Here is an 18379-nt window from a genome sequence, read left to right on the forward strand (position 1 = left end):
GAGAGCCACTCAAGTGTGAAACTTTATTGGTCCTTCACTCCATTCCCCTCCTGCAGCCCCAGGAGTGGAGCTGCCTCAAGCTCCGGGCCCAGGTCCTGGGCCTCCCTTGCCCTTCCCAGCACGTGCTGGAGCTCAGCCTGGGCCCTGCATAAGCCTTTGGCCTCCTGAATGTGGAAGAGGTAGATCACGCCCGCCCCCAGCACCAGTCCTACGTTGGGGGTCCAGAGCAGGACGGCCACTTCTCTGGCCCCGTCTCTTGCCGCCAGGGCACACAGCAATGCCAGGAGAAGCAGCCCCACACCGATCACGTAGCTGGCAAAGGCAGCCCACCAGCGAGCTTGGGCCATGCCCTGCCCCAGCTCTGTCCAGGCCTCCCTCAGCACACTGACCAGCGGCGACCTCTCTGCTGGTCCTAGGACGAGGAGGGCAGAGGAGGGGAGAGTGGAGGGGCTGTCCTGAGGAGCGCAAGCGCCACGGCACAGGGGAAGGGGGACTCACCAGGGGTGGGGCTGGGGTTCTGCTGCGGAGGGCTGTGCCTCACACACAGAGTGGCCATCAGGGCCTCGTGATCCGAGAGGGGGCTGCCGTTGTGAGGGTCATGGCCCGTGGTGGTTCTGAAAGTCTTGCAGGAGATGCAGAGCCCAGGAACCGCCTAGGCAAAGTCGGGGTCGCAGATTCGCTTAGGTGGGAGGGCCTCTCTTCAGAGAACCGGCTCCCAGCTCTATCCCACTCTCCCCAAGCTGCTGACAGAGGAAGAGACCAGCAGGTGAAGGCCCGGGGGAGCAGGTGCCTGACCTTGTAGAGCACGTAGTCGATGCGAATGCCACAGGGAAAGAGCTTCAGGTCCTGCTGGCTGACGTAGCAGTTCCCAGGTACCATGGTGCAGCCTTCTTCAGAGCCCTAGGGGAACACAGGGCGCATGCCAAGATCGGGGGTGAGGGGAGGGTGGGGAATGGGGAGTAGGTGGGAAAACAGCTTCTCACCTGGAAGTCCTGGGCTTCAAGGTAGGCATCAAACAGCCCTGTCCATTCCTTCAGCAGGCGACAGCCCAGGTCTTTCGGATGCATGTTGAGGTCCCCACACAGCAAAACCACGTCTGCCTTCTTGGACGTGTGGCTGGGGGAGCCGGGTTGGTGAGGCAGGAATTCGTCTCTCCCCGCTTCTGGAGAGTGGGGCCCCGGCCACCCATCAGCCCCTGCGCCCCACCCCGCTTCCCCTGTCAAGCCCAGGCTCACACACTGGATGAAATGGGCCAGTTCCCAAGCTTGGGCCACACGATGTGCGAGGTAGATGTCTTTCTGTCGACTGTACTCGGCATGCAGCTGAGCGGGATGGAGGAGAGGACCCCCGGTAAGCTGAGGGTCCCGGGGGCAGGTCTAATGCAAACTCTGTCACCTGGCACAGTGCTTATGATAAAGAATGGGTGACCCCTGCCCACTGCTGTCTTAAGAGACCCTGCCCCAACACCTCACCCCAGGCAGCACGGCTGGAGGAGCCCTGTCTCTCCATCCCAGCCCTGAGCACTGCGGGCTTCACTCACGTGGGTCACGTAGGCATTGACCACCAGTCCGCTCAGATGGAGCACCAGCAGCCCCACGGCCTTCCCACAGAACCAGTCTCCGTGGTGGATCTGCAGGGGCGGGGGGAGGCAGCAACTCAGGGCCCTGCCACCCTCTTCCTGCCCACCCCCTGCAGCCCTAGCAGGTGCGGAAGGGAGGCAGAAGAGGCCCAAGGCCTGGCGTACCATGTAGGGGTAGCCATTGAGGGTGTAGACGTGCTGAGTGGTGTCCTGGATTGGGTGTTTGGAGAAGACGCAGAGGCCACTGCCAATGATTCCGCTGAAAGCCAAGCCCTGCTTAATAACCGGAGAAGTGGGGAGGGAAATACCCGGTCCTTCCCTTCCCTTCCCTTGCCCGCCAGCTCGGAGCACCTCCTTTTTCCTCCTGCTGCTTCTGAGACCAGTCCCACAACAAGAGGATGACAAGGCGGCAAATAAGCCTGCGATAGGCGGAAGAGATAGGATCTCTCCAGGTTATCTTCTGCTCCCAGGAGCCGCAGAGAGAGAGGGAGGAAGCCAGTGGGCAGGCTGAGGACAGGGCTGGCACAGCCAGGTGCCTCCTGGTCGGAGGGCAGGCCCCTCACCTCCGGAAGTAGTGCGCGGCTGGGTAGGTGGGTGACAGCTTCTGTTTCAGGTACTGGAAGTCCTGCTCGCTCCACACCTGGGAGGAGGGCAGACGATGGCTGCCTGCGCCCCCAGCTGCCCTCCTCCCCGCCGGGTTCCGCGCCCACCGCGGCCGCACAAGCCCACCTCCTGCAGCAGGGCCAGATCGAAACTCTCCAAGTTCAGAAAGTCCCCGAGGCGCGTCAGGCGGGCGGCCCGGTGCTTGCTCAGGTAGGGGATGCCCCTGAGGAGGAGACGGGGGCTGCTGGCACCATCGGAGCTGGGGCCGGGGGCCGGCTCGGGATCGCCCTGCACCACCCCCCACCTCCCCCGGCCCTCGGGCGGCAGAGTCGAGGCCCGGCGGTGAGAAGGCCTCGCTCCCCGGGCTGCGTGGGTGCGGGTGGAAAGCCGGGACCTCACCCCCACCCCCGCCCCGGCTGCACTCCGCGGGCGCACTCACCAGTAGTTGAGGTTGAAGACCCTCAGTCGTAGCGAGAAGTTGGGCTTCATGGCGGGGACGCTCCGACGACGCCGGCCGGCTCCGACTCCCAGCGACGCCGCGCGGCGGGGGCGAGCGGGCCGCACCTCCTACCGGGCGGTGCGCGCCGGTGGGCGGCCCCGCCTCCGCGCTCCCCGGGACGCCGCGGCCCCCGCGACCCAGCGGCGCAAGCGCCCGCCAGACTCCCGCGCGCTGGCCCAGATCCCGCAGCCCGCCAGCCTGGAAAGGCGATCGGCTGCGAAACCTAGGCGCTCACTGGCCGGCGACGGCGTTGGGGTTCCCGAGACGGCGCCCGAGCAGGCGTCCCCACGCTCCAGGGCCCGGAAGCCCGCCTCCCGCCCCGCCGTCCGCGCGCTCCAGCCTGGCGCTCACTGCTGCCTCAGCAACAGGCGCAAAGTTGAGGCGAGGGCCCGCCCACCCTTGGCCCCGCCCTCGGCCCAGCCTCCTGCGGGCGTCGGGGGCGGGGCCGCGCGGTTGCCGTAGCGACACGCTGTGTTTGCGCGCTGCCGGGCAGTGCCCGAGCGCAGCCATGGCCAGCCAGCAGCCGGGGAAGCCCGGAGATACCGGGTGCGTCTCGAAGTCGCCGCCCGAAGGGCCGCTGCAGGTGAAAGTGGTGGGGCTGTTCAAAAGCTCCAGCTTTCAGATTGCGAAAAGCGCTGCTGAGGTAACCGCGAGGAGCCCCGCGTGCGCGCGGCCTCGCCGCTTCCGGGTCTCGGCGGCGCGCGCTGCGCCTGGCGCGGGCAGGGGGCGCAGGGGACGGGGCCGGCCCGTCGGGGGCTGAGGGCGCTGTCCGCGGGAGCCCGAGGAGCGTGTAGGGCACAGATGCGAGTCCCGAGCGGCCGCTGGAGTTCGAAGGAAGGGCTGAGCGACGGAAGCATAAAGAATTGCAGGGGAATCTTCTCCATACCCGCACATTTGATTCCCTGTGGTGTTTAATTGAATCGTAGATTTTAAAATTCCCTCAGAATGATGGGGGGAAGTGGTATCGTATAACCACATGGATTTTTTTACAAATTCTCTCCGTGACTGATTTCTGAAAGTCAGTCAAGAAAGGTTCTTTCCTCCAAGATTTTTTTTTTTAAATACTATTTAAAAAATTTTTTTTAGGGACAGGCATTTATTTGGCTTGGCGGTTGACCGCTGTGGACGCCCACATCCCATATCCCAGCTTCCTGCTAATGGTGTGTCCTGGGAGGCGGCAGGTGCTCAAGAGCGTGGGACGCTGCCTGCCCCGTGGGAGGCTGATTGAGCTCCCAAGTCCTGGCTTCTTGGACGTTTGGAGAGTGAACCAGAGGCTGGCAGTGCTTTCTGTTTGGGCGGGACTGGGACCCAGGCACTCCTCGGATAGGGATGTGGGTGTCCAGCTGCTGGTTGGCCAGTCACAGTTCTGAGGTTATTGTGGCAGTCACTGGATTCCATTCGAATTAGAGGCTTCACACGTTTCTTTTAATAAATGGTTCACAAGTGTTTTTGAGAGTTCATTGCAAACATGCAGAAAGGAGAACCCTTGGAGAAATCACAAGAATTTGCCCAGGTCTGTCAGGCTGCAGCACACCAACCTGAAAACCAGATGTGTGCCATTCAGCCAGTCTCTGGGGTTTGCTCCAGCAAAGTTATCCACACCAAGCTTCTGCCAGAACCTCAGGGCCCCCAGAACCATGCCTGAGGCACACGTGCGTCTTCCCTGCTGGTACTGCCCAACAGAATGTTCCCAGATAGACTTTCTCATGAAATCCATGCCACCTTGCCTGTTTAACAGAGTTAAAGAAAAGTGTCTAATTTTATCAAATCAGGAAATAACTAATTTGCAAAATAGGTAAAGTTTACATTGAGATGAAGAAAGCAATCCAAAGTCTGTGAACAAAGACACGGATCATCAAAAGAAGTAGACGTTATGGACTGTTGGATGGGCACATGGGTTTGACAATGGTCTTATGGCCAAAGTTGTATTTAATGAGTTTGAGGGAGTCTTCGCTCCTTTTCTGAAGGCACGTGTTTTCTCTGCCTGCTCCACAATGTAGAGAAAGTATTGGCAAATCCTTTAACTGAGAGCCATAGTAAATATATTCGGTGTTTTGGGCCATAAAGTCTTGGGCCATAAAGTCTCAGTCACAATCATTCAGCTTTGTTCCTGTGTTCCAAAAGCAGAAATAGAAGTGTAAATGAATGGCAGAGTGTCAATAAAACTTTATTATGGATATACTTGGTGTGTTATTTTTACTTAACATGAAATGTGATTCTTCTTTTAACTTTTATCAATTGTTTAAACATTTAAAGATATTTTTCACTTTCAGGTCTTATAAAAATAGGCAGTGGACCAGGCCTAGAGGCCACAGTTCACCATTCGCTGCTGTAGATGACTCTAAGTCAAGAAAAGAATATCTTTACTGTATTGAACATTCTAATTTCCCCTTTCTTCAGTTTTTGCCTACTGTATCTCTGTTCAGCTATAAAGACATGCTAGTGTATAGTTAGGTATTTTTTAAACAGGATGATTTTTTTAAAAAAAGATTTATTTATTTGAAAGGCAGAGAGTTGCAAAGATGGAGAGAGAGATGGGGAGAGAGATATCTTTTATGCTCTGCCTCACTTCCCAAATGGCTACAAAATCCAGGGCTGGGCCAGGCCAAAGCCAGGAGCCCAGGATTCCATCCAGGTCTTCCATGTGGGTAGCATGGGCCCGAGTACTTGGGCCATCCTCTGATGCTTTCCCAGGTACATTAGCAGGGAGCTGAATCAGAAGTGGAGCAGCTAAGACTTGAACTGGGGCTCTTTTATGAGATGTCCATGTCAAAGGCCATGGCTTAACCTGCTGTGCCACAATACTGCCATCCCCCTTGCTTTACAGAAAAGCAAAATAACTAAGAACTAGAACCAGAACTTTTTTTGTCAGGGATTGCTAACCAGTAAGTAATTTCTGATTTGTATGGATAAAAGAATGTATGTTAAATTAAGACATACTCAATATCTAAACCTAAACGTTTTTTTTAAAGATTTATTTTATTTATTTGAAAGAGTTACAGAGAGAGGTAGAGGCAGAGAGAGGTCTTCCATCCACTAGTTCACTCCCCAGATGACCACAATGGCTGGAGCTGCGCTGATCTGAAGCCAGGAGCTTCTTCCAGGTCTCCCACATGAATGCAGGGGCCCAAGGACTTGGGCCATCTTCTACTGCTTTCCCAGGCCATAGCAGAGAGCTGGGTTGGAAGAGGAGCAGCCGGGACTAGAACCAGCGCCCATATGGGATGCCAGTGCTTCAGGCCAGGGCTTTAACTCACTGTGCCACAGTGCCAGCCCCAACCTAAACATTTTTAGTATTATCTTTTTCCTAAGAGATAAAACCACAGCAGTATCTTTTCAGTCATTTGTCATGCGTCAGTGAACTAAAGGAATAAGATTTATTTATTCTAGTTACAATGAAGATATCTGTGGATCCAGTAGGTTAACAATAGCAAGAGTTTAATGTAGGGAAGAACTTACACTATAAAAACATAGCTGATCCCCAAACTATTGGTATAAACTCATTTATTTGTTCATCCATTTATTCATTTGCTATGTATGGAGCGTTCACTCTGTGCCAGGTGTGATGGCAGGTGTGCATATAGGCTGACTAAAACCTAGTCTTTGCTCTGAAGACACTTACTCTCTAGAGGTCAGAGACAAACAAGCCAGAGGCCCCAGTGTGGTCTGGCGAGTGACTTGCAAGGAAGCACAGAGCCCTGGGGACAGGCCAGGAGCATCTCCATCAGCCAGTGTGCCCTGGGTGTGTGTTGTATGAAACTTCTAAGAGCCTGTAAAAATTGGAGGAAATGATTGCAACATTACAAGAGAACCCACTCTAAAGTAACTGTTCCATTTTGAAACCTAGAGTCTGAAGAATAATTACCCAGCCAAATTTGAAGATCCTATAATAGTTCCGCTTCAAGAATTTGCTTGGGATCAGTATCTACACGAGAAAAAACGGGTAAAAGATCCTTGGGGTGCGGGGGATACTGACAACTAGCAGCTTTGTCTGAATTTGTCTATGCATTGCTTTAGAAAGACTGCAGGAGGTAACTCTCATGCAACTAGGTTTTTATTTCTCTAAATTATGTACTTTTCCTAAATTATTTCAATCATTTTCCTGGGCTGTTTTTTTAAGAGTAAAATATTTGCAGGATTTTTATTACAAAGGTAACTTTTAATCTCTCAGTGGGGGTTACCTGTGAGGAGGGTTACCCCTCTGCCTGCCCGTCACCCACTCTTTGTGGCACTGGAGCAGTTGGTGGTGTATGTCACAGCCACAGAAGGGGCTGTTGCCCGGAGGAACTCTGATGACAGGTGCCAAGCTTGTCCTAGTTGACACTTCTCTAACAGTGAACTTGGATAGCCAAACCCTTAGGGCTGGCAGGGCCTGTTCAGGGTGATAGCATGGTTTCCTCTAGGGTGCAGTTGGCCAGCACTGCCTGGGGTGTGTGATAAGGAGAATGTGAAGGTGGCCTCTGGCTCCGAGGGTGGAATGGGGTATGCCTCCTGCTTGTCATTCCTGGCCTGGTCTCAGAGAGGGTCCTGGGGCTGGTTTCCCTGCCCTACCCTTCTTCATTCCCCCAGCCAGCCAGGGCAGTTTCCATTGTGAGTGCTTGGTTGCACAAGAATGGCCTTTGGTACTGATAGTGTGGCTTTGTGAGACTGCTTCCCTATCCACTCAGTCACATGAATGGTGCAAGACTGAGTCAAGAATACCATTTGTTGAGGCTCCTACTTTCACAGCCATAAAATGTTTTCACACTTACAGTGTTTTTAATATGCTGGACACTTTTAATCATATACATACACACACAGAGATACACACATACTTCAGAAAGGTGCATCAAAAAAATTGTGGAAAAGGGATTAAAAGAAATTGTGAATTTTCTATGAACTTTTTTGAAGGTCCTGTGTGTGTGTGTGTTGTGTTTTCTAATCATATAACAACTAGGGGAACCAGTGGCCTTGGTTTGCCTGGGACTGATGGGTTTGCTGGGATGTGGGCATTTTATTGCTAAAACTAGGGCAATCCTAGGCAAACTGGGACAGTTGGTCACCCTAACATAAAACAGTATTTTTTTCTTTTTTAATCAATCATCAGACTTATCATACTGCCCAGCAGTATCATGTTGTCCACCTAGAGGAACGACCACAGTCTCACAGTGTGTACCCACCCCTGTGGCTCGTATTCTTAAAGAAGGCTGAGAGTCCATCCCATTTCCCTCCCTTTGCGGCCTGGGTTCCTGTGAGGTTTCCAGTTCTTCCCTACTGCCTGTCTCCTGAGTCTTGAATGAGGCTGTGTCATTGTCATTGCATCTTTCCATTATTCCTCGGGCTTCTCTTCCCTGTCCCCTTTCATCGCCCGGATAATTAACACCTTTCAGAGACCGTTTTTTGGTAGTTCTTCAACGTACTCATTGCATCTTGGTTACACGGAGCTTCTCAGCACGTTCGGTCTCTGGGCCTTACTTCGGTAGGCCTGGCTGGCCTCATGCTGCAGCAGAACCTACGGCCACTCTAAGGGGCTTTGGGGAACGTAGCATCATACCTGTTGGTACTGGAGAGCCCAGGAAACCCTCGGGTCCACACCACAGGTGAGGGGGCCTCCTTAGTACAGCAGAGACAGAGCATCTGCAGCCCTGGGGAAAGTGTGCTTTCTGACTGCATGTCTTCATCAGGCTAACGGAAATGCCTACAACCTAAGTTGTTCTGCCATTTTTAAAAAACTTCGGGGTCCTATAAAATAAAACACGGGTCCGTGTTAAACACCCCAGGGAGTGCTGGCACCTGGATTTCCTCAGTGGTTTACAGCTCAGTGTGAACTCTAGTCTCTGCCAGGAAGCAGATGTCAGTAAGGGGATGAGCAGCAAGCACCAGGGTATTAAGTCTCCCGAGTAACGAACAAGTTGGCAGATTGAAGGCTCGCCGTGCCCCTAACTGATTTTTCTCCAAATGCAGGCTCCAGACCAGCAGCATCCTGGGATGCTGTGAGAAATGCTGATTCCCAGGCCCCAGACCCAGCAAATCAGGGGGTCTTGGAAATCTGTGATTTCTTTCTAAATATTTATTTATTTATTTAATGGAAAGAGTTACAGAGAGAGAGAGAGACAGAGAGAGAGAGAGAGAGAGAGCACGCGCTTCTGTCTGCTGGTTCACTCCCAAAATGGCTACACCAGCTGGTGCTAGTCCAGGCTGAAACCAAGGTCTCCCACATGGGTGCAGGGGCCCAGGTACTAGGGCCATCTTCTGCTGTTTTCCCAGGCACATTAACAGAGAGCTGGATCAGAAGTGGAGCAGCCAGGGCTCAACTCAGCGTCCATACACCATGCTGGCATTGCAGGCAGTGGCTTAACCTGTGCTACAGCACCAGCCCTGATTTTTTTTTTTTTTTTAAGATTTGTTTATCTGAAAGGCAGGCAGAGTGACAGAGTGAAAGGGAGAGGCAGAGAGAGCAAGATATTCCATCTGCTGGTTCATTCTTCTAATGTCTGAAATGGTTTGGGTTAGGCCAGGCCAAATCCAGGAGCCACAAACTCTAGGTCTCCCATATGGGTGGGAGAGGCCCATGTACTTGGGCCATCTTCTGCTACCCTTCCAGGCGGGTTAGCAGGGAACTGGATTGGAAATAGAGTAGCCAGGACTCAAACCAGTGATTATATGGAATGCCAATCACATGGGAGACCAGCATTGCAGGCAGCAGCTTAATCTGCTGTGCCACAATGCCAGACCCCACACAATGAGTTTAATAGCCAGATTGCCATCTATCTTCTACAATTGTAACATTTGGAAATTATTTATTTTACTTCTTTGAAAGGCAGAGAGACAGGGAGAGCTCTTCTGTCTGCTGGTTTACTCCCCCAAAACTCCAAACAACCAGGGCTGGGCAAGGCTGAAACCAGAAGCCAGGAACTCCATCCAGGTCTCTCATGTGGGTGGCAAGTACTTGAGCCATCACCTTCTGCCTGCCAGGCACTTGAACCCAAGCATTGTGATATGGGATATAGGCATCTCAAGAAGTATCTTAACCTCTAGGCTAAATACCTGCCCACAATTGTAGCATTTTTAAGAGTACTTTTTTCAAAAAAAGATTTATTTATTTATAGAAAGGCAGAGGTAGAGAAAGAGAGAAGTCTTCCATCCACTGGTTCACTCCCCAAATGGCCACAGTGACCAGAGTTGGGCTGATCCAAAGCCAGGAGCTTCTTCCAGGTCCTTACACGGGTGCAGGGGCCCAAGGATCTGGGCCATCCTTCATTGTTTTCCCAGGCCATAGCAGAGAGCTGGATCAGAAGTGGAGCAGCCAAGACTCAAACTAACGCCCATATGGGATGCCAGCACTGCAGCCTTATCCACTATGCCACAGTGCCACCCCAAGAGTATGTTTTATAAAATTCTGTACTTAAACTGATGGCAGATTCTTAAAAATGTTATTAAATAGTTTTTGAGCAAAATTCTGAAAGATGGTAAAAATACATTTTTTAAAAGATTGAACCCTAGAGCTAAATTTGATTCTCAAATTGAACCTAGGCTCTTGGTTTGTGGATTTAGCAAGTTTTTCAGTTCTTTAACCCTCTCATCACTTTTTCTCCTATTGTCCTTTTCCTTTATAGGAACTCAAGGGTAAAACCTGGGAATATTCTGCCTTAGTGATGTGTTTTATTAACGACCAGCTCCTGGGCGGTGCGTGTGATCTGCAGAAATGGGCCCAGAAGATGTGGGACATCGTTGATGTTAAGCCGCCTGCACTTTACGATGCACTGACTCTGGATTATTCCACTCAATTCTTAAGAGATACCAAGGCAAGTTGCATTAATTTTTAAAGATAAATAGTGGCTTTTTTGATCATTTGTATTGATTTAGCATTAATTGTTGATAACCTAACAAAAGGGATTTAAAAGTGTAGGAGACTAGATTTTAAGGCCTCTGACCTTAATATGACCCAGCGTGGTGAGATTTGACTTGGTGGTGTGAATAGCTAGTGTCCTTGTCCTAACATTGCTGCTCCCCATTAGAGGTTTATTTGCATGAACTCTGCATTTTATTTTTTTAAGATTTATTTATTATTTATTTGAAAGGGAGAGAGATGGAGAGAGAGAGAAAGAGAATTTTCCATCTGCTGGTTCACTCCCCAAATGGCCAGAACTGGGCCAGACTGAAGCCAGGAAGCAGGGGCTTCTAATGGGTCTCCCACGTGGGTGCAGAGGCCCAAGCACTTGGGCCATTTTCCACTGCTTTCCTTGGTGCATTAGCAGGGAGCTGGATCAGAAGTGGAGCAGCCAGAGGCTTAACTTACACTATAGCACCTGCCCTGAACTCTCCATTTGAAAATAGAAAGACCAGGGACAGAGCTGTGGCGCGGTGGGTGAAAGCATCCCGACGCTGGTTTGAGTCCTGGCTGCTCCACTTCCGATCCAGCTCCCTGATAATGTACCTGGGAAAGCAGCAGAAGATGGTCCAAGTCCTTGGACCCCTGCACCCATGTGGGAGACCTGGAAGAAGCTCCTGGCTCCTGGTTTCAGATCGGCTCAACTCTGACCATTTCAGCCATTTGGAGAGTGAATCAGCAGGTGGAAGACGCTCTCTCTTTCTCTCTACCTCTACCTCTACCTCTACCCTTTCAAATAAAATAAATCTTTAAAAAAATTAGAAAGACCACCCCACCCCTTCAGAGACAGTCAAATCCATCATTTATCCATATGTAGTGTGAATAAGCAATACCTTGTAACGTTTCAAAGCTTGCCACCTCGTTGGCAAGAGCAGGCACAGACATGCTGTGGCATTTTCCTGTGGCCGAGGATACTGAGCAGCAGGAGGGCGGGGGAGGAGAGAGACACCAGGGTGGGATGGCAGTCCAAGTAAAAGTACTTGGTAATTTTGCTCACCCGTCTCTTTGCAATAGCTGCCACGTGCTGAGAGTCCTTTTCTGCCCAGGGTGGCCTGTGCCCACAGGACGACTCAGTGCCAGGATCTGAGCTGTGCTAAAGCAAAGTTCTTGCTCTGGTCAGCCCTCATTTAACCCCTGCCTTGAACAGAAATGAAACAGAAGGTGTTCAGTGATGTTTGGTTGAATAAACAGCACCCATTGGAAATGCTAGAAACTTTAGGTTGCTGGGAGGAATTTCATATCCATAGGGGCAGCTGTCTAGAAGTACCTGGTGTACTTTCGGAATGGCGGGGGACAGCACGGGGGTCAGAATGGGTGAGAACTGAATCTGGGAGAATGAGGCTCGCTCACAGTTCTTGGTGCCAGGAGAACCAAGCTACTCTGATTACCTCAGAGAGCAAAGTGACGGATTGAAAGGGCGTTGGCTATCTCACAATGGATAGGCGTGCTGGAGAGCTAGCTTTGGGAAGCAGGCAGGAACCAGGAGAGCTTGTCCACTGAAAATCATAGTTAACCTAGGAAATGCGAGGCTGAAGGAACTGTTGTTCGTGAGGGCAGAGGTCAGATTCCAGAGAAATCCAGGGCTTCTCTTGCTGAGTAAAACCCAAGAACTCATCAACTTCCAATTGGAATAATTCCGTGCTAGATAAGGACACTTGCGTGTTTGTCACCTTGTGTTTCATTCATTTGATCTCTTTTCATTAGCATTGGCAGAGGGATCCACTCTTGACAACTCCATAAGGATAATATACTGAGGGGAGTTTAATGATGCCTCAATGAACTTACTCATTTCCTAGGTTAACTGTGATTTTCAGTATACCCACTGTTTCCTCCTAAGCCTATGAAGTTTAATGTTTATGCCTTCTATTCTTTAGTTAAAATATTTTCTTCTATAATTAAGAGCTGGGGATAGGGAAGCTGAGAGTACAACCAACCTAATTATAATTGGTGTAGATGTAATAGTATTTCAGTCTTTTAATTAAAAGAAAGGTAGGTTTACACAAAATAATACTGTGCATTTATTTTAGTATTTGTTTATTTATTTATTTGAAAGAGCTTCAGAGAGAGAGGGAGAGACAGATCTTTCATTAGCTCGTTCACTCCCCAAATGGCCGCAAGAGCCAGGGCTGGGTCAGGCTGAAGCCAGGAGCCTAGAACTCCAACCGTCTCATACACGGGTGGCAGGAACTTAAGCCATCTTCCACTGCTTTCCCAGGTGCATTAGCAGGAAGCTGGATCTAAAACATAGGAGCTGGGACTCAAACCTGCAGTCTGACATGGGATGTTGGCATCGTAAGCTGCAGCTTAACCTGCCATGCCACACTGCTGACCTTGATTGTTATACATTGTAAGTGGCTTCACTTATGGTACCCAGGTTCTTAAGACATATGCCCCTTGTTAAATAAGGTGGTATTTTTACATAGGAGAGTGGTTCCCAGGATTTGAAAGATACTCCATTAGATGGCTCTGGTCCCTAAATAAACACTATTGTGAACAAGATTAGGGTTTCCATTTTGGAAATGTGTTAATAGGGTGAGAAATGTTTCACAAATGTTCATCTCTGCCAGAGAGGAAATCAAGTGAAAACAAGAGCTAGGGGCCCCTGTGCACACACAGGTGGTAATGCATAGGACTGAAAAAGCACAGCATCTTTCTCTTCCCCACCCATGGTACCACACTTCCTTATGGCTATATAGTGGCCTTATTTTCCCTCCCTCCTGGTTAGCTAATATGTGCTGTCTCCCACTCATTTTCTTTAGCAGTTATACACTGGTGATGGTGTTGAAATGTTATCACTGAAAACATTATGTCTAGAGCCAGCATTGTGGCACAGCAGGTTAAGCCTCCACCTGCAACAATGGCATCCCATTTGGGAGCTCTGCTTCTGACCCAGCTCCCTACTGATGCACCTTGGAAGTCAGTGGAAGATGGCCTGAGTGCATAGGCCCCCTGCCACCCAGGCAAGAGACCCAGGTGGAGTTCTTGGCTCCTGTCTTCTGCCTGACCCAGCCCTGGCTGTTGCAGGCATTTGGGGAGTGAACCAGTGGTCAGAAGATCTATTTTTCCCTCTGTCTCTTCCTATCTCTTTGTCGCTATACCTTTCAAATAAGTGAAACAGATCTTTAAAAAAATTATACCTGTTATATTCTTGGTCATTGCTAAAACTTCCATACAAGGCAGTGATCTGTATTATCTTTCTTTCTCTACTTTTAATAGCATGATTTTGTGTTCTTGGACATTGCTATTGATTCTGTTCCAATTGGAAGACTGGTTTTTGAGGTAAGAGATATTATTGTTGTTTTATAAGTTGAGAGTGGTGGGATCCCTATCTGTTGAAAACTTAAATATTTAATCTTTGAAACCTTCTATCTTTATTTTGTAGCTATACTCTGATGTATGTCCCAAAACATGTGAAAACTTTCAGCTCTTGTGCACAGGAAAAGCAGGGTTTTCTCAAAGAGGTGTAAGGCTACATTACAAAGATTCAATTTTCCATCAAATAGTACCAAATGGTTGGATACAAGGAGGAGGTGAGTTCAAAATCTTAAATACAACTTAATTAAAGCATCAGATCAGAATGTCTGAAATTTTATCAGTGTATCTTTATAAAATATATAAATTAGAAACACTTAATACTAAATACACATATTTAGATGATATTTTATATGGCCAAATGATGAATTCAAATTCCATTTTTGTATTTTTTTAAATCCCTAATAAAATAAGCAAATCTAAATTATGTCACCAGGAACATTCTAAATTAAGAAGTTGTACAGGTAGAGCCAGAAATTGTGGTATAGCCAGTAAAGACACAGCCAGCAACACCTTCATCCATATAGGCACCAGTTCATAACCCAGCTGCTCCTCTTCCTATCCAGCCTGAGAAAGCAGTGGAGGATGGCCCAAGAACTTGGCCCCTGCATCCATGTGGGAGACCCAGAAGAAGCTCCTGGCTCCTGGGTGCAGCCTGGTCCAGCCCTTGCTGTTGTGGCCGTTTGGGAGTGAACCAGTAGATGGAAGATCTCTCTACTCTCTGGCTCTCCAACTCTGCCTTTCAAGTAAATAAAATAAATCTTTTAAAAAATCATATAGGAAAGCACAGTAGCATTTTTTGAAGATTTATTTATTTATTTGAAGGTCAGAGTTACACAGAGATAGGAGAGGCAGAGAGAGAGAAAGAGAGAGAGGTCTTCCATCCGATGGTTCACTCCCCAGATGGCCGCAATGGCCAGAGCTGAGCCGATCCTAAGCCAGGAGCCAGGAGCCTCTTCTGGGTCTCCCATGCGGGTACAGGGGCCCAAGGACTTGGGCCATCTTGTACTGCTATGCCAGGCCATAGCAGAGAGTTGTTTGGGAAGTGGAGCAGCTGGGACTCAAACCGGCACCCATAGGGGACACCAGCACTGCAGGTGGTGGCTTTACCTGCTACACCACAGCGCCGGCCCCCACAGTAGCATTTTTTAAAATCAAAATGTAATTTTAAATACTTACCTAAGTAAATAAAAGGAACTAGAAATACAGGACTTTTAAGAAACATAGTAAGGAGCCGGTGCTGTGGCATAGCAGGTAAAGCTGCCACCTGCAGTGCCAGCATCCCATATGGGCGCCAGTTTGAGTCCCAGCTGCTCCACTTCTGATCCAGCTCTCTGCTATGGCCTGGGAAAGCAGTAGAGGATAGCCCAAGTCCTTGGGCCCCTGCACCTGGGTCTCCCATGTGGGTTCAGGGGCCCAAGCACTGGGGCCATCTTTCACTGCTTTCCTCAGGCTCATTAGCAGGGAGCTGGATCAGAAGTGGAGCAACCAGGACTCGAACCAGTGTCCATATGGGATGCAACTTTACCTATGATGCCACAATGCCGGTACCACAAAATTACATTTTAGAGCTCTTTGGGAGATACTCCATAGGGGGCAATAAGGCAGCAATTTAAAATAACTGGCTTAATATGGAAGGAGATTTGCTTGAACTTGACATATACAGAAACTTCTTTTGATATTTAATTTCATTTTTTGTCATTTGGACCATTCTCAGGGCAATGAGGGGGGAAAACAGACTTCCAAGCAGCAATTTTTCTCACCATTTCTCCGAAGTGAGATCTTTTCACAAGTACTATTACCTCACCTCCTGTTTTTCCACTTAAAATGTGGTATTTATTTTTTCCTGTCAATAAACACAAACAATCTTTGTCTTCCTAGTTTTTTGTAGTATTGCTATGCCAATTTTGTTAATTCCCCATTGGTGAGCCTTTAGATTGTTTTAGATGTTTTGCTAATTTAAAGCAATCCTCTAAGGGGCCAATATTAGGGTCTCCTGATATTCAGTTCATTGCTGAGTCGTGTGCTGGTCTGTGTTGTGTCCTGGTTTTTGGTTAATCCTTGTCTCACTCTACCCCCTGAGCAAGATTTGGAGAAAGTAGGTCACATTATTGTGTGTGTGTGTGTGTAAGTGTGTATATATGTGTGTGTATGTGTGTGTGTATATATGTGTGTATATGTGTGTGTGTATATATGTGTGTGTGTGTATATATATGTGTGTATATGTGTGTGTGTGTATATTTATTTGAGGTAAACCTTCCCAATAGTAAAGTGCACAGGTGAGACAGTAAGGCATTGGTGAAATAAATTTTTTTTAAAGACTTTACTTAATTATTTAAGAGGTAGAGTTACAGAGAGAGAGAGGTAGAAACAGAGAGGTATTACATCCACTGGTTCACTCCCCAAATGCCCTCAATTGCTGGAGCTGGGCTGATCCAAAACCAGGAGCCAGGAGCTTCTTCTGGTCTCCCACACGGGTACAGGGGCCCAAAGTCTTGGGCCATCTTCTACTGCCTTGCTAGGCCATAGAAGACAGCTGGATCAGAAGTGGAGCAGCCGGGACCAGAACTGACACCCATATGGGATGCTGGCGCTGCAGGCAGAGACTTAACCTGCTATGCCACAGCACTGGCCCAAGTAAAATCAATTTGGTAGAAAAATAAGATTGTCAGGGTCAAGCATTTGCTAGAGTGTTTAAGATGCTGCTTGAGATGCCTACCTCCCATATCAAAGTGCTTGGTTCGAATCCCAGCTCTGCTACTCTCTTTCTTCTTGCTAATGCATACTCTTTTTTTTTTTTTTTTGACAGGCAGAGTGGACAGTGAAAGAGAGAGACAGAGAGAAAGGTCTTCCTTTGCCATTGGTTCACCCTCCAATGGCTGCTGCAGCTGGTGTACCACGCTGATCCAAAGCCAGGAGCCAGGTGCTTCTCCTGGTCTCCCATGGGGTGCAGGGCCCAAGCACTTGGGCCATCCTCCACTGCACTCCCTGGCCACAGCAGAGAGCTGGCCTGGAAGAGGGGCAACCGGGACAGAATCTGGCGCCCCGACCGGGACTAGAACCCGGTGTGCCGGTGCCGCAAGGCGGAGGATTAGCCTATTGAGCCGCAGCGCCGGCCACTAATGCATACTCTTAAGAGGCAACAGGTGAGGGCTCAAGTAGTTGAGTCCCTGCCACCACGTGGGAGACCCAGGTGGAGTTCCTGGCTCCTGGCTTCAGTTTGGCTCAGCCCTGGCTATAGTGGGCATTTGTGAGGTGAACCAGCAGATGGCAGATCTCTCTGTCAGTCTTTGTTTTATTCTCTGACTTCTGAGTAAATAAAAATGAATTTTTAATTTTTAAAATCTCACTGTTAGATTCACATCCTAACTCTGACATATACTGGAATAAACTTGACCACCTGGATAGGCCACTTAGCATCTTTGAAGCCGTTTCTTTATCATAAAATGGGGATGGGGGCTGGTGCTGTGGCATAGCAGGTTGAGCTGCCACCTGCTATGCCAGCATCCCATATGGGCAACAGTTCAAGTCTCTACTGCCTCACTTCTGATCCAGCTCTCTGTTAATATGCCTGGGAAGGCAGTGGCCTAAGTACATGGGCTCTCTGGATGAAGCTCCTGACTCCTGCCTTCAGCCCAGCCCAGCCCAGCCCTGGCCATTGCAGCCATTTGGAGAATGAACCAGCAGATGGAAGATCTGTCTCTTTCTCTCTCTCTCTCAAATCTGCTTTTTTAAAAAAAAAAAAAAAGATTTATTTATTTATTTGAAAGTCAGAGTAGTTACATAGAAAGAGGAGAGGCAGAAAGAGAGAGAGAAACAGAGAAAGGGAGAGAGGTCTTCCATTCGATGGTTCACTCCTCAAATGACTGCAATGGCCAGAGCTGTGATCCAAAGCCAGGAGCCAGGAGCTTCTTCTGGGTCTCCCACGCGGGTGCAGGAGCCCAAGTACTTGGGCCATCTTCCACTGCTTTCCCAGGCCATAGCAGAGAGCTGGATTGGAAGAGGTGCAGCCAGGACTCGAACTGGCACCCATATGGGATACTGGCACTTCAGGCCAGGGCATTAACCCACTGCGCCACAGCGCCGGCCCCTCAAATCTACCTTTCAAGTAAATCAGTTTTTTTTTTTTTTAAGTAGAGATAATTAGAATATTATCACAATATCACAGGATGTGGTGAGAATTCAACATTGTGGTGTATTGAAAGTACCAACTTCTAGAAGCAGTCCTCTTTCTTCAGATGTCAAATTCCCATAGGCACAAGTAGCATTTTGGGTACAGGAGCTAAACGTGGTTTCAAGCTATACCTTAGGATGCGGCTGTGTGCTCCTTCTGGCCTTTGGAACCAGTAGACTCTACACTGTCTACACAGCACGCCCTCTACTACTTCCCATCTCCTGCTATCTTCCTCCGCCCGCTCTGCCCCATACTGGCCTCCTTGCTGTTCCTTAGGCACGTCTGGCATGGGTCATCCTTTATTTTTTTGAGGACTTTTTTGTTTGTTTTGCCTTGGATACA

General features: G+C 49.2%; 2 protein-coding genes across 10 annotated transcripts in view; one reads left to right on the top strand and one right to left on the bottom strand.

The window, feature by feature from the left end:
• Positions 1-9: 9 nt before the first annotated feature.
• Positions 10-2819, bottom strand: SMPD2 (sphingomyelin phosphodiesterase 2). Of its 4 annotated transcripts, XM_002714893.6 has the most exons (10): positions 2622-2819; positions 2309-2405; positions 2143-2219; positions 1745-1838; positions 1541-1630; positions 1240-1322; positions 984-1116; positions 796-900; positions 499-652; positions 10-412 (listed from the first exon to the last, which is right to left on the bottom strand). In XM_002714893.6, the coding sequence occupies exons 1-10, from the start codon at positions 2669-2671 to the stop codon at positions 24-26; spliced, it is 1272 nt and encodes a 423-aa protein (XP_002714939.1). In that variant the 5' UTR covers positions 2672-2819; the 3' UTR covers positions 10-23. The 4 variants fall into 4 exon arrangements, with proteins under 4 accessions (XP_002714939.1, XP_089189955.1, XP_089189956.1 ...); XM_089333829.1 differs by having other exon boundaries at positions 984-1322; XM_089333830.1 differs by lacking the exons at positions 2309-2405; positions 2622-2819 and having other exon boundaries at positions 1236-1322.
• Positions 2820-3092: 273 nt separating this feature from the next.
• PPIL6 (peptidylprolyl isomerase like 6) overlaps positions 3093-18379 on the top strand; it is a 38375-nt gene continuing 23088 nt past the window's right edge. The window contains exons 1-5 of one of the 6 annotated variants that reach the window (XM_002714890.6): positions 3093-3324; positions 6529-6624; positions 10277-10465; positions 13768-13830; positions 13934-14081. In XM_002714890.6, the coding sequence (XP_002714936.1) occupies positions 3190-3324; positions 6529-6624; positions 10277-10465; positions 13768-13830; positions 13934-14081 (631 nt within the window). In that variant the 5' untranslated portion in view covers positions 3093-3189. The remainder of the gene's footprint in view (positions 3325-6528; positions 6625-10276; positions 10466-13767; positions 13831-13933; positions 14082-18379) is intronic. The other 5 variants (XM_008263356.5, XM_089333832.1, XM_089333833.1 and 2 more) reach the window with 5 other exon arrangements.

This window comes from Oryctolagus cuniculus, chromosome 5 (genome assembly GCF_051225735.1).
Source record: "Oryctolagus cuniculus isolate XC-2025 breed Fujian yellow rabbit chromosome 5, ASM5122573v1, whole genome shotgun sequence".
In the NCBI taxonomy this organism is placed as follows: domain Eukaryota; kingdom Metazoa; phylum Chordata; class Mammalia; order Lagomorpha; family Leporidae; genus Oryctolagus; species Oryctolagus cuniculus.

Bases quoted from the DNA above. Each gene is read 5' to 3' on its own strand.
- SMPD2 (XM_089333829.1), bottom strand. From the start codon at position 2,671: ATGAAGCCCAACTTCTCGCTACGACTGAGGGTCTTCAACCTCAACTAC. The intron at 1,839-2,142 runs GTGAGGGGCCTG...CTTGGCTTTCAG, and splicing joins GCCGCGCACTACTTCCGGAG to CGGAATCATTGGCAGTGGCC. The intron at 901-983 runs GTGAGAAGCTGT...GTGTTCCCCTAG, and splicing joins TTGAAGCCCAGGACTTCCAG to GGCTCTGAAGAAGGCTGCAC.